The sequence below is a fragment of the Cydia strobilella genome, chromosome 1, assembly GCF_947568885.1.
Source record: "Cydia strobilella chromosome 1, ilCydStro3.1, whole genome shotgun sequence".
NCBI classification, from domain to species: domain Eukaryota; kingdom Metazoa; phylum Arthropoda; class Insecta; order Lepidoptera; family Tortricidae; genus Cydia; species Cydia strobilella.
This window is the reverse complement of record NC_086041.1, coordinates 29446505-29461260: the sequence shown is the minus strand read 5'-3', so window position 1 is coordinate 29461260 and position 14756 is coordinate 29446505. Positions and strand designations below refer to the sequence as shown.

Sequence of the window (14756 nt, the reverse complement as noted above, 5' to 3'; positions counted from 1 at the left end):
AATCTATTCCCAGTCCACTGTAACTTGGATATTTTTAAATCGAGTGAATAGACATATTTTAGGTAATCATGTTCCATCGTAGTCCTAGACTACATCGACCTTAGAGGATATAACCAAACGGCCTTGCCTGTAATATTCTGTACAAAAAAGTCTGCCGATTTTTACGGGGAAGGGGAACGTCAAATGTATACGTAACGTAAAAATTGCCATGTCAAATAAACGTCAGTCTATAACATTGTGTATGACCATTGGCCGACTAGGTATTTTCGACAGAGGGGAACGCCTGTTAATGGCTACTCCGCTTGGTTATATCGTCTAAGATATCGGCACTTACCGTCGGGTGAGATTGTGTCAAATGCTTGCCTTTTTCCAATAAAATTAAATATTTATAATTTATACATATATATATATATATATACAAATATTATTATATTAAGTATAATTTTAACTTTTAGTTTGGTAATATTCAAGCTATTTAAAAACAATTAAAACAAATATACTTCCCGAACTCCTGAAATTTGGTATGTAAGCTACTGTCCGCGCGCGAATTCCGTGCACGGCTGAGGAATGTTAGGAATGTTGGGCGTCATGAGAGTGGTGTCATTTTGTACGTACGGGCGCGCTCCCACTTCCTCGACCTCCGAATGCACGAAATTGGCGAAACTGGTATTAGCTCACAAACAGCAAAAAAACCGTAAAACGTGGAACTTTTACCCCACAACCCCTTAAACTAGGGAATGAAAGTTTGTATGAGGCTTCCGCAAATGTTGATGCAAGAGGCACTTAAATATTTATTTTATTTTGTTTTTAGTATTGGTCGTTATAACAGCAACAGAAATACATCATCTGTGAAACTTTTAAATGTCTAGCTATCGCGGTTCATGAGATACAGCCTGGTGACAGACGGACAGACGGACGGACAGCGAATTCTTAGTAATATGGTCCCGTTTTTACTTTTTACCCTTTGGGTACGGAACCCTAAAAAGGTAAAAAATAAAGTAAGACTTTAATTTCGATTGTGATTTGTGACACACATAGATACTCGTAGGTACATACATTCACACATACATTCATATTAAAACATTTATCCGGTCTTTGCGTAAAATTGTTTTGTTACTTTTATTTCCAACATTTCTACGTATAAGTTACACTAGTTCCCGATACACCCGACAACATTATTTTTATAATATTTGTTTGGATTGCTTAGAATTTTCTAGCGCTTACCATCAGCCATTTGAGTGTACCGAGCCGTAGCCGTAGAACTAGATAAATCAAATGATGGTTGCGTAGTAGACCACACGTCGTAGTCTGGAACCCACATCCTCTCGTCTAACGGCTCGAAGCCGTATTGCGTCATGTGGGAAGGCCCGCGGTACTCCACCGGTGTGAGTCTGAATTTTTATTGTTAACATTAGACTAATGCTCTCCTAAATACAAACTGAAATATATGTCATTATTATTCACAACGACGGGACTTAATCGCGTAAAATAAGTTTTCAATTCACCTCCGACGTTTCGAGGATGGTGTTGTCCCCGTGGTCTCGGAATCGTGAAAGTTTAAATCAGTGTTTTGAAATAGATGTCTTTATAAATATTATATACTAAAGAAAAAGTGACGAAGCCCTCCAGTGTTTTTTTTTCTTCAGTATAATAATATGACATTTATTTCAGTTTATAATTTATGTATGACTATACCTAATACTCTAAGAACATAGACGAGGTTTTCAAGGCACGAGGATTAAATAAACTGTGCTCCCGAATGTAACAAAACATTTTTCACCACACCATCGCGAGGAAAATACAAACTGTAAAACATTAAAAATCAAATTAAAATGAACGTTATTATATATTTATCATTCAAAATCTCACTTAAAAGTCTAGAATTGACTTATTTATTTAGATAATATGAGCAAACAACACAAAATTAGTATCAGATGTGTACAAGGAGAGCTTTTAGGGGCTGGTGTTGTGAAAAAAACTTTAGGTTTGAGATCTATTTTATTGTGCAAAAGGTTAGAAAACGTTTTTATCTAGTTGCTTCTGAATTGACGCCCTTCAATATTGCATGGCCACTATGGATAATGTGTTCAATTGTCTGTACTTTTTCAGCTCCCTGGACCTATGCCGTACAACTATAATACACCTATACACGTTTTCTTGTTTTTAAATATTGTGTTTATATACGAAGTTTTAAGTTCCTTACTTAGAAAAATGTCGTTCCCGGTATACAAACTTTCTACCTCTTTTAACCCCCTTAGAGTCGAATTTGTAAAAAAGTCGAGATAACCTTTATTGTAGGTACCTATTTTAATAATATGCCTTTTTACAAAGTTTCAGGTCCCTCACAACAAAAAATCCTGATACAACCAACCTATTAGCCAAAAAAATTGCAATAATTTTTTTTGCCAAATTGGAAGCGTTTTTCTAATTTTCTATTGTTGTTTTTATTTAAGAAGTTTCAAGTCCTCTATATAAAAAATGATCGTTCACGATGCAAAACTTTCAACTCTCCATTTTAACTTTTAGCCTGAGCCAGAAAATCAAAGTAGTAACTTAAAACATTCGCGTCCCTTCTGCCCACTCAATCTCTTCTCACCCCATTTTACGGTATCTATTTGTGAATAACAGCTTTCTAGACTAATCAGTTTGGGCTGGGCGGTAATTTGTCAGTCAGTCAGGCCTTTTCCGTATATAGGTACCTAGATAAAAGCATCAAACAAATACCTGAAGTCCTCGTAATATGTCCCCTCCTCCCACTTCCACTGCTCGATGTCGAGTAATGATATGTTGACGTGGAGGCCATACGCGCGTATATCCAGGGCACACGCCTCCGTAAACATCACGTCCACCGATATGTCGAACCGGGTGCCTAGTAGAAGGGCGGTGTTTAATTAGCTTGATAAAGTTTGACGAATTTGACACGTAACTTCAAAGTCCACAATTTTATTTCGTACAAAATGGCATAAGTAACTTGCCATAATTAGACGTAAATAATAAAAAAGTAGTTCATTGAAAAAACCTTGTAGTTTGTTTCGATAATTTCATCCATTTAGAGGAAAGTGTTCAGATAAGAACCTATCAGGGTAAATCAACTGCGAAAGTTGCACGGTTAGATATGTAGGTAAAGAAAATTGTATGGTTGCAAGTTTCCATGGGTTCGTATTTGTAAACCATCCACGGATTTGGTAAAAACTAAACATTCATAAAAACTTCATATAAGACTCAATCATAAAAGTATGGAATTTTCTCGGTTTTTTAATTGTCATGGAAAAACTCACACAATGAAATCGATTTTTTGTGGGGTTATTTAGATACTACAAATGAAAAAAAAATACAATCTTACAAACGATTCTGAACACGAATCAGTCATGAAATACTCCGATTTTTTTGGTGCAAACTACAAATAAAATCGCTTTGACTACAATTAACTACAAACGAAACACTATCAGAAAAAAATTTGGTCAAGGTCGGATGCCAAGTTCACAAAGGTTAAAATTGTAGTACCAACCCTTGTAAGCGTAGCAGGACGGTCCGCCGGTACGGCGCGGACAAAAATGGCGCACGCTCAACACCGCGGACGCCGACGCGTGCTTCAGCTCGAAAACCACGCATGTGTACTGTACCGTGTCAAATATAGTCATCTGTTGGCAGGAATTTAATAACATTTGAATGTAACAATATATTCCGTTACGTTACAAAAATCGCAGCAACATAACATTACTCTGGGTTCCTGACAAACATAATTATTACAATTTCTCAGTTAATGAATAAATCCACGCACTGTACGAGAAGTATGTTCTTAAGGCAACAGGGTGCCTAGCTAACGTGCAAATCCTTAACGCTCCGCGGCGTAGTGCGACGGAGGCAGTTGCGATTCGTTCGCTACGGAGCGTAAGCGATTTGCAAGTTGGCTACGTGGCCAGGACTTTTTACCTACTGAAATTTAACAACAAAAACTATGAACCTTTAGAAGTTAGTGTGTGAAGATAATACTCGTTACAAGGGCCACACCGCAGCGCAGGGTTCGAAGGGCAGAAAACGAGGACAAGACTGACGCACTGTTTACGTAGCGGCAAAATTGCAAGAGATGTGTGTATATCCCTTCAAGTGGCAGGACGCCGGCTCTTGGTCGATTAAGTCATTTAAATTTAAAAGATTAATTGAGATAAAATCAAAATTCCAACTACTATAAACGACGTGTGCCACTTGAAGTGATATGCTGGTGTGGTCTTATTTTCCTACTATACTACGGTATTACTGTAGGTACTATTTTAATGTCTCATTTGAAATTTATTAATAAGTAATATGATTTTTTACGTTGTATTTTGTTTGTTTAACATTGTTGTTGTCTGTGGTCAGCCTCACGTAGTCACGATAGATAAGGTTCTGCATCTCGTAGTTATCACATTCTCCAAAACGCATCAGCGTGCCGAATGCAACGCCACCTGCAGAATTAAATTATATTACGGATGGACCGATTTCGATGCGATTTTCTTAGCCATTTTTGATAAAAATATATCCAATTGTTTGAGGCTCTTTTCCAAAATGATGTAAGGCTTTTTTGGCATAAAATGTTTTTTTTTTCCTTAGGGATTGTAATTTTTTTATTTTACTAGTTTCAGATTTTTATTATACTGATCCTTTTTTCATTTACTCAAACATTATCAGACCATCACATCTATTTATATTTATCTTTTGATCTTATTTCACTCATGTCCTTGTCACAAACCTTACTCTCCCTTTAGTCATTAGTCATTACTCACTTCATTCCTAAACTAAGCTACTATCTTACTTAGGTACTCACTATTATCATACGTTTCTAATTGTTTAATTAATAGTAATATGTCTTACTGACAGTATATTATACTTTAAACCGTAAAGATATAAACGATACGCACTGCGCAATACGTATTTGTGCTGGTTGATCTCTGAAATGGTAATACGCTGGAACTTATCCAGGGAGTCCTCGATCCAGGGGTAGTAGCGCAGCATGTCGAGGAAGCGCGCCGGCGCGCCGCAACCTGGTCCATATACGCTTAGCCCTAGCTGCAGAAACCAAAGAACATAAAAGTTTCTCCCATGTATCGAGGTTTGAGCGTAAATCGTACGCACGCAAAGGACGAGACGACCTATGTGTATAGAAATTTGTATGCATGCAATTCGACCGAGCATTTTATGATAATTATATCTTGGGATGTCTTATATTCAGCGGTGGATAATCGGTAATGGTGATGATGAAAGATAGACAATAATATAGGTACTACTTGCTATCTTTACCTGACCTGCAAAATCCTCAGTCCTCTTTGTGGAATATCAATTTGCTGCAATTTGTTTGCCGTCCCTGCTGAACCCTAGGTTTCGATTTAGATATTTGGGTTGAGGCTTTTGAGTTAAACGTTTCAATAAAATCTAAATTCTCCCTTTGATTGCCATCGTCATAGTGTTCACTTAATAAACGTTTGTGGGCATTTTCTAAATAAAATATTGAAAACCTGATTCTTTCAAATCTGGCCAATCTTGGGCTCATTTTACTCAAAATCGACAGCATTCTCCATACTGCCATTAAAAAAAGATGTCCCAAAATGTGCATTTCATTACGTCACGTTTTAGTGTGATTTTTTTTTTCACAAACTTGTATCATGCGTGACGTAGTCGAATGTACAATTTCCATACAAATTTTTGGGACATATTTTATCATCAGGATTGAAGTAAGTAAGTAAGTAAGTACATCAAATGATGTAAAAATATTTTCCATAATGTCAACCAATGTAATGTTTTTCATAATGTAGTGTGTGTGTGTGTTATGTATCCAGAGAGGAAAATGGGACCGATTTCAGCTGTCTGTGTAGGTACCTACCAATTGCCAGCGGCCCCACACGTCGCGCGTGACTAACGCCGCACCCGCACCCCACACGCAGGGCGCACGCTCCGCCAGTGACACCGTACATTTCACGAAAGATGGCCGCCTCTTCGCCTCGTACAGCTAAAAACAAAAATAAATTATTACTAGTAATAAATAAAATTAGGTATTACTCGCCCCAAACTAAGAACTCGCGACTCGCCAAAAACGTGCAATTAAAAAAAGTTATTTACGTAATTAAATAGAGTGGATTCATATATATTATATTTGTTTTATTTATCTATTTAACCTTTATTGCACAAAAGAAAAACCGTACAGTACAAAAGGTGGACTTAGTGCAGTAAGGCATTCTCTTACCAGTCAACCTGCTAATCTAAGCTAATATTGTGGGCGGTGCTACAATTACAACAGCAAAAACTAATCAAATAAAAATACATATATATTATATACAAATACCTATATAATATGGAATTTCAGTAGCATAAAAGTGTCAAAGCGTTAGTACGACCCTGATATATGTTCTCCTGTTATTTTTATTTTTTAACTGACTTCAAGATTTCAAGGTGAGGAGGTTCTTAATTATATTCTATGTTTTTATTGTATATTTCATTTTGCTATTCCAGTGGCTTATCGTGACAAAAACGTACATATTGAATTAAGACAACTTTTGAATTTGATCTGATTCTGATCTAATCGGAGAAAACAATACTATAATAAATAAAGCTTCAAAATCAAAATGTTGAGTTTCAGTTACCTATACCTATATTTATATTAGGTATATTTGTGGTCTAATTTTATAATTATAATAATTTAAAATGGAGGGTCTGAAAGGTTTCTAAAAATGAAAAAAATGTGGTCGCAACTTTAAAAATGTCAAGTATCAGTTACATCGAATATTTGTAAAAGTGTTTAAAATTTCCGTTAACTTAATCGAAAGCCTAAATTTTAAAGTGTTCATCATTTTGATTCTCCGGCAAATAATTTTATTTTCTTGAAACATGAACTGAGACAGTTTTACTTAACTAATGAGGAAGTCGCGGGAAAACTAAAGCTACTTACGCTTTTTTCGATGTAGAACTCACGGCACATAGCAGCGGATACTTCAGTAACCGGCAACACGCACTTTTGCAGTGTTTCTAAGTCTGAAAACGAATATAATGTATGTATGTATGTCACTTTATTGCACATACACAAGTTAACACAAAACCGTACACTACTACTACTGCATTAGCAATGCAGTCGGCAATAATGTGTCGCTGCAATACTGCAGCACCAGCACTAATGCTGGTGCAGTCTGAATACTCTGAATCCGAACGGTATCTTTATTATTGTGGCGAACCTTTTCGATTGGCTTCCATATGTAGTGCATAATCCTTTAGCATCGTTATTTTCTCGGAAACGTTCGTATTTGTCAGTCAACCTCAGTACTTGTTGTATATAATATATGTAGTCGTTGGATTTTTAGCTGGCCCCGAGCGGCTTATGTAAAACTAATGGAAACATAATTTGCGATTTCTTGTGTGGTCCCTCTACGGTTACACTCAGTAACCGGAGAGTCGAACGCTACAAAACCAGTCTACAATGTGTCATCAAGATGCGTTACAAAGGCGCGTTATCGGAGAGAGCACCTACACTGGTTTTTTGAGCATTAAACTAGCCCGCACTCCGTTTTTTGCAGGTAGTGGCACGTGCGGTTTTACTTAACAATAGGCAAAGGATTAGCTTTTCGGGGCCAGCTACAAATCGAACGACTATACCTGAGACTAACTAAAATAGTATAACAGGTTCGTGCGTTTCCGTCAAATTACGATCGTAAAAGATTATGGACATTTGTACTACCGTCTGTTAATAGCGGTCGCTAACTACTGTCAAATTGAAATCTAACCTTTGTAATTTATAAAACACCCTGAACTATCAAAACGGACAGCGGAATTTTTCGCATAAATATATAAACATTGTAACGTATTATTGCGATTACAATATCACTTCTACATTTAAAAAAACTTGTTAGGTACTTACTGTCATCAAACTTAACTACCCAGAATGTCGGGTGACGAATTTGATAGGGAGGCGGGCATACAGGTTTAAATATTTTAACTGAAATATTAATAATGTTAACATAAATCAGAACATAATCCTTGATCTACTCATTCTTAAAGTATGAAAATATAATTAATAAATAAATACCGTGGGTGGGTTATTTTGACTCCTTTGATAAAAAGTTTACTTCATGATTTAACTTAATTTATACGTTTTCTCAACGCATCGCTCATCGAACCATCTTTTGTTTATTTCGGAATTTGGTGTGTTTGATCACCGAGAGAAGGTTACTATGATAATTAAATTTGAATGTGATTTAAGGAAAAAAATGCTTAGTATCATTGAAAGTAAAAAAATATCGGACCGGCAACAAACTCGGCGGCAATATACGCGATAAATATAATCCGTTGTTCATAGTTTTATTTCATGAGTAACTATCGCGGTAACCGAAGACAATATATTTCTTCGGTTACCGTTTATTGGTTAAATTAAGTAAATGCATGAAATAAAACTATGAAAACGGATTATATCGCGTATATTGAATTTATAATACATCCCGACGTTTCGAACCCTTTACAGCGTTTGTGGTCAACGGGTGACTGAGGAAAAATTACAAAGTGCAAAAATACCCACATACTAAAAATAATGAACAATCATAGACTATAAACTTTAAGGCTGGTTGTACATGCAAAATCGGTTCATAAGGCTAGTTATACACTACAATTATTTTAAAGTAAAGATATATATATATATATATACGCGATAAAAACTACGCCGGCTCCAACCCTACACCACGGACCCGAGAAGATTTAATTCCCTCCTAAATTGTAGGAGGGTACCCCAATATGGGATTGGCAACAAACTCGGCGGGACACATCTTTTCAAAACATATTATACTCAGAATGTCCAACATCATCCAACACTAAGGTCTCGCTTGCTCCTTTATCAGATGAACTACAGGATCCCAAGCTGGTGGTAGAGAAAAGCCATCTTCCCCATTAAAGTTTGGATATTTCTTAATCTCAATGGCCTCGCGCAGCATTCTGGGTATGTAACGCTTCTCCTTAGCAAGAATCAGAGGCTTATCAAACTTGATTGAGTGATTGGCTTTATCCATGACATACTCACAGACTGCAGACCTAGAACGACGGTGCTTGGTGCGGTGTTTGTAATTTTTCCTCAGTCACCCGTTGACCACGAACGCTGTAAATAAAGGGTTCGAAACGTCGGGATGTATTATAAATTCAATATACGCGATATAATCCGTTTTCATAGTTTTATTTCATGAGTAACTATCGCGGTAACCGAAGACAATATATTTCTTCGGTTACCGCTTATTGGTTAAATTAAGTAAATGCAAGGGAAGATAAGTACTTTTAAATTTAGAAATTGATCAAAATAACCCAAGTCCACGGTAGGTATTAAATACATTAATATTACACAACAGCTCAATAAGGCTTGTGTTATATGTGTACATGTATTGTATAATTACTTAAATACATAGGAAACTCCCATGACTCAGGAACCATCGACTTCATATCGAGTCACTACCGAATAGGCCAGATAGGTCATCAAATATGAGTAAATGATAATATTTGTCTGTCTAGCATTTGAATAGGCAATATTACAAGCACGTGGTCATTTATTTATTCAATCGTATGTCGTATGTATATAGGTACATATAGTATACATATGCCATACCATACGAATGTCAGGTAGCAAAGTGACGTCAATGACGTAATAATTACGTAATTATGGCGTCATTATGACGTCGCTGACGTCATAATGGCGTATAAATGCTGTTAGGTTATTCATGGTCTCAAAAACCATACTCTTTACATTATGTACAGCGATGCTGTATCGTGACTGTGTTGATATCAATTATAAAGAATGAAAAAAAAAACATAGGACAAATGACGGGACGGGACGTTTTCGTACGTATAAAAGTACTAAGCTTTTGCCCGCGACTTCGTCTGCGTGGAGTTATTAATTTGGGTAGCTTATTGTTTATCCAATGCTTTTTATCGATTCCCCATACAAACTTTCACCCCCCCCCCTTTTCACCCCCTTAAATGATGACTGTTGGGATAACAACTACCCTATGTCCTTCCCCGGGACTCAAACTATCTCTATACCAAATTTCAACTGAATCGATTCAGCGGTTTAAGCGTGAAGAGGTAACAGACAGACAGACACACTTTTGTATTTATAATATTAGTATGGATATGGATAGAAGGATAGATACTAAAAGTTAATCTCACGGTTTCGCACGGGTTGCCGTAGATGTACTATAGCGATACTGTTGATGGTTTCGCCGTACTCGGGATGCACGATGTAATTGCGCACACGCCGCCCCTCGCGCTCCCAGCCCTCGCCCAGCAGCACGCGCGCCTTGTCTCTGTCATTACATTGAAATATAAATCCGCCAAAACAATGAAAATTGGGATAAGGACGGCTAAGGAAGCATCTTCATTATACAGAAGGCCGCAGCTAAATATTTACTACCTACTTACTGTTTGGGTCGAGTCGTACATAAATGAGAGCACAACAGCGCCTCCCTTCGTCATCATGCATATTTAATACGTTAGTAATGACCTGCATTTAATGTTGTCTCTTAAATCCCTTCACGTGCAGAATTTTCTACGCTACCATAGACAACGAAATTTCATAAATTGTCATCTAGATGACTTTTCTACATACGATTATGCCTTTTTAGTTTCATCTAAATATAATTCAAAATCTTATTTGTTCTCTGCTCATCTTCAAGTTGAATAATAACAGTGTAGTTACCGGAAGGACCGCTTGGGCATGGGGCCGATGTCGGCTGAGTTAGCGATAACGAATTCCGTGTGTATGAGCACCACCGTCGTCACCGAGCGCGTGTCTCCTAGCTCGCCGTCTGCACAGTGTAAAAAGTAACATGTCTGATGTTTACGTAAATGCCGACACCGCCTGTTAAGTCAAATAAGATACGCTAGCCGTGTAAGTAGTACCGAGCTACAAACAATGGCGATGTATGCAGCTCGGGTGCGCGCGACCCACCCCTCGCCCCTCGCACCGCGCACGATTGTCCTGTCTAGACGGCTTTGTCGAATGAGTGTATTGTTTTATAGACTATGCCGTCTACACAACAACAAATCACCTCAAGATATAAACAGCAGTTCATGAGGTATGACATTTGGGTGGCAGCTGCGGGAATTGGGCTATGTCACTTATAATTTCTATACCATCAACTTCGCGACCCAATTAGAAGTTTAAAGTAAATATGTAGCGTAAGTAAGTGTAAAAAAACCGGACAAGTGCGAGTCGGACTCGCCCACCGAGGGTTCCGTACTTTTTAGTATTTGTTGTTATAGCGGCAACAGAAATACATCATCTGTGAAAATTTCATCTGTCTAGCTATCACGGTTCATGAGATACAGCCTGGTGACAGACAGGCAGACGGACAGAGGAGTCTTAGTCTACAGAACCCTTAAGAAATTATCATGCTTCTTCCTTCCTTTTTAACTAAGACATCACCCCCCTACACCCCCCCCCCCTAAAAGCTTTGTGATCTTCTGGGGTCCCACTGGTTGAAAACACCGAACTATGAGCAGAGGTTGTTGGCAAAAGGAACTTTCAATAACTGTCTTAAGTTCTTACGTTCGTCATAATCGCTGTCGCGATAAGAACTTCACTTCTAATTTATTAAAGAAAGTAGTGACAGTGACATCCATGACTCGCTTCTGCAATGCTGTACAAGCATAGACATAGTATAATATACAAGTAGTTATAGACATGAAACCGAGCGACCAGGAGTAAGAGAAAGACATATTCATGTATTGACGGTTTCTTTCATGTATAGCAGCATAATCCTTTTTCTCTTTCACTCTTATAAATTTCGGTATTTCGCCATCGCCTCCTTGCTATGATTCCATAACCCGACCATGAAAAAATGCCCGGTCGATGATAAAGACAAAGCATGGCACTATTTTCTCTTTCCTTTTATAGGCATCGCAATAAGATGTTTCTCTATCAAAGAGTGTCAGGCCCTCGTGTACAAAGAGTACAATAATGCTGTCACACCTGGAATACAACCTTTAATTTAGAAGCACTCACACAGCATGTAGAATAACACGCCTAGCCAGGGGTACTGGTGGTTTGGCACAGCACCCTCCACCGTCTCTGCATCGTCCACGCCGCATTTCACCACGTCCAGTCTCACTGCCTCCCCTCTCCACACTAAATGTTCAAATTGAATTCTCATCACATTTAATACAAAATTCAGTTTCCGCGACAGTCACAAAAAAAGTATATGGAAATAGGTAACTGAATGGAAAAAAAAAACTTTTTCTAGTTGATTTGGGATGCGGTGATAGTTACTGTACCCCTAATAGTGTAGATTTCATTCGATAGCGATTGGATTTTGAGTTTCCAAAACGTCCCGCTCTTGAAAAAATCCCATACAAAAATAAACAACGCAAACGCGAACGCACGTCACGCTGTCGAATAAAATTTGCACTCTTCGGATTCTGGTGTTGGTTTCAGCCTTACTGTGCGCGCGCTAATTCCGTGCATTCGGAGGTCGAGGAAGTGGGGAGTGTGCGCCGCGCCCGTACGTACAAAATGACACCAGTCACCATCACTCTGTCATGACGCCCAACATTCCTAACATTCCTCAGCCGTGCACGGAAATTCGCGCGCGGACAGTAGGTACCATATAATACCATGTAATACTTCTAAACATCCACAGGCGTAAGCAAGAAAAATAAACATGAGGCCAAAACTTTTCTTCGATTCACAAAAACCGGCCAAGTGCGAGTCGGACTCGCGCACGAAGGGTTCCGTACCATTACGCAAAAAACGGCAAAAAAAATCAATTTTGTTGTATGGGAGCCCCACTTAAATATATATTTTAATCTGTTTTTAGTATTAGTTGTTATAGCGACAACAGAAATACATCATCTCTGAAAATTTCAACTGTCTATTAGCTATCACGGTTCATGAGATACAGCCTGATGACAGACGGACATACAGACAGACAGCGGAGTCTTAGTAATAGGGTCCCGATTTTACCCTTTGGGTACGGAACCCTAAAAACATCGCTGTGATTTTGGTACCATTGCCGATGAATAGCAAGACAAGTCCTTTAATAATTTTAAGGACTCAAGCCAGATGATAACAGTAGTTGTGATATAAAGTTTAAGGTGCGTAAGCACTTGAGATTTACAATTAAACTAATGAACTGAGTAATGTCAATGAAATATTGCTTTGCTCTTTGGAGTCAAGTGTGCTCCTTTTAGATGCCAACGCGGCTTTCTTTTTCAAAGGGGTTTAGGACTAGACAAAATTGAACGATGAAAATTTTACACATCCAAAAAATGATAGTAGGTAGTTTTTAAGATCAGCCTAAATAAGTAGCACGTATTCTATTCGCTTACTGTTAAAACATAACGCCAGCGTAAACAGTTCCTTCGATATCATGACTGTTATTATTTATGCACTTTTTATAACAGAAAATTATTAAATTACAATTATTTAAATTTTACTGGTGACACCGACACAAATAGTCTTCTAAATGAAACTGGAAATAAAGGTAATTTACAGTTGTTAAATAGTGAAATTTTAGGATACTGAAATACAAATGTTATGTTAACTAGAGACATCGGAATGTTTGAAATAAAACAGTGGTTAGATGTCATATTTACCCGACTTGCAATGAATAAAGGTTAATGTTTACAAATATTTGTTGTTGGTTTCCATAATTGTTTGTTTTTTAGTCACGTCCCATTATACTTGAAACCTTACCTAACCCCTAACGCTGGATGGATTTATTACGTCAAGTGCCGTCTAGTAGTAATAAACTAGTTAAGTAGTAAAAAATATTTGAGGCTTTACCGTGAATATTGTAAAATAGAAGTGAAATAATGTGTATGTATTCATGTAACAATGTTTACAATAAATTTACATTGTATATAGAGGTGGCAGAGGCAATAAAGAGAAGGACAACAAACATGCGCCCTGGTTTTCCGAAATACTATATTATTACACATTAGGTACCTACATAAAATTCATTGGATGGAAAATCTAAAATACAACATTGGGGATCTGACTATCCCTACAATCTCATATTCTGCGACCGATAACAATCGACCACCAGACTTTTGCTGCGGATGACATTAATTATTAAATAAACATTATAATTAACTTTAATCTGTATTGAAATTAGATACATAGCGTGAATAGGTACTATCTGTTACTTGTTACGGTTCAATTAGTGCCACACTATACACAACAATCATGGCTAATCTGGAAAATACATTAGGTACGTCTGGCGCCATATTTGCCCCACTATGTGTAATTGGCGTGAAATAGAATATTTATGACATCCGAATGTGATTGGAATTAGCTCAACCAAATATGATTGTGGTCGATATGCCGATCGGAGCATGGAATGATATGCCGATTCATGCATAAATGGAACGAGTGGTTTTGTCGCGGCATTTGCAGCGCTATCGCGAAAATTTAATTTTAATTTTTTTTACTTCGAATTGTCCTCCAAAACGTCCCTTAGATAATGGCAGGGGAGCCCAAGGGGGGGATTATTCGTGTTACTCGAGCGCGTCAGTTTAACATACCTTGCATCCTGTTGAGTAAGTACCTCCACCATGTTGAGTCCTTAAAACGCGTCCAGGACAGCCCGTTGTTGAACAGAAAGTTGCAAAAAAACGTTACCTTGACTTACTCGAGCGCGGTCGATTTATACTTATAAAGATTTGCTGTTGCGCAATAGTTATTTACAATCCAATTGCGAAATTCGCAACGGTACGGAACCCTGAAAATCACGAATTTTCATTTATTTTCAATTGTATAACAT

The 14756-nt window shown here is 37.6% G+C and overlaps 1 protein-coding gene across 1 annotated transcript; it reads right to left on the bottom strand.

The window, feature by feature from the left end:
- Nucleotides 1-1213: 1213 nt before the first annotated feature.
- LOC134740380 (uncharacterized) lies at nt 1214-14549 on the bottom strand. The gene is made up of 12 exons (XM_063672863.1): nt 14518-14549; nt 14027-14046; nt 10691-10799; nt 10162-10298; nt 7880-7957; nt 6920-7002; nt 5858-5983; nt 4899-5046; nt 4318-4445; nt 3509-3641; nt 2725-2869; nt 1214-1391 (listed from the first exon to the last, which is right to left on the bottom strand). The coding sequence occupies exons 1-12, from the start codon at nt 14547-14549 to the stop codon at nt 1214-1216; spliced, it is 1317 nt and encodes a 438-aa protein (XP_063528933.1).
- Between the last annotated feature and the right edge of the window lie 207 nt (nt 14550-14756).

Excerpts from the sequence above, each read along its gene's own strand:
- LOC134740380 (XM_063672863.1), bottom strand. The coding sequence starts at position 14,549 with ATGGTGGAGGTACTTACTCAACAGGATGCAAG. Across the intron at positions 7,958-10,161 it reads ACGGCAACCCGTGCGAAACC|TTAAAATATTTAAACCTGTA; the intron begins GTGAGATTAACT and ends TTAATATTTCAG. Across the intron at positions 4,446-4,898 it reads GCACAAATACGTATTGCGCA|GTGGCGTTGCATTCGGCACG; the intron begins GTGCGTATCGTT and ends TTAATTCTGCAG.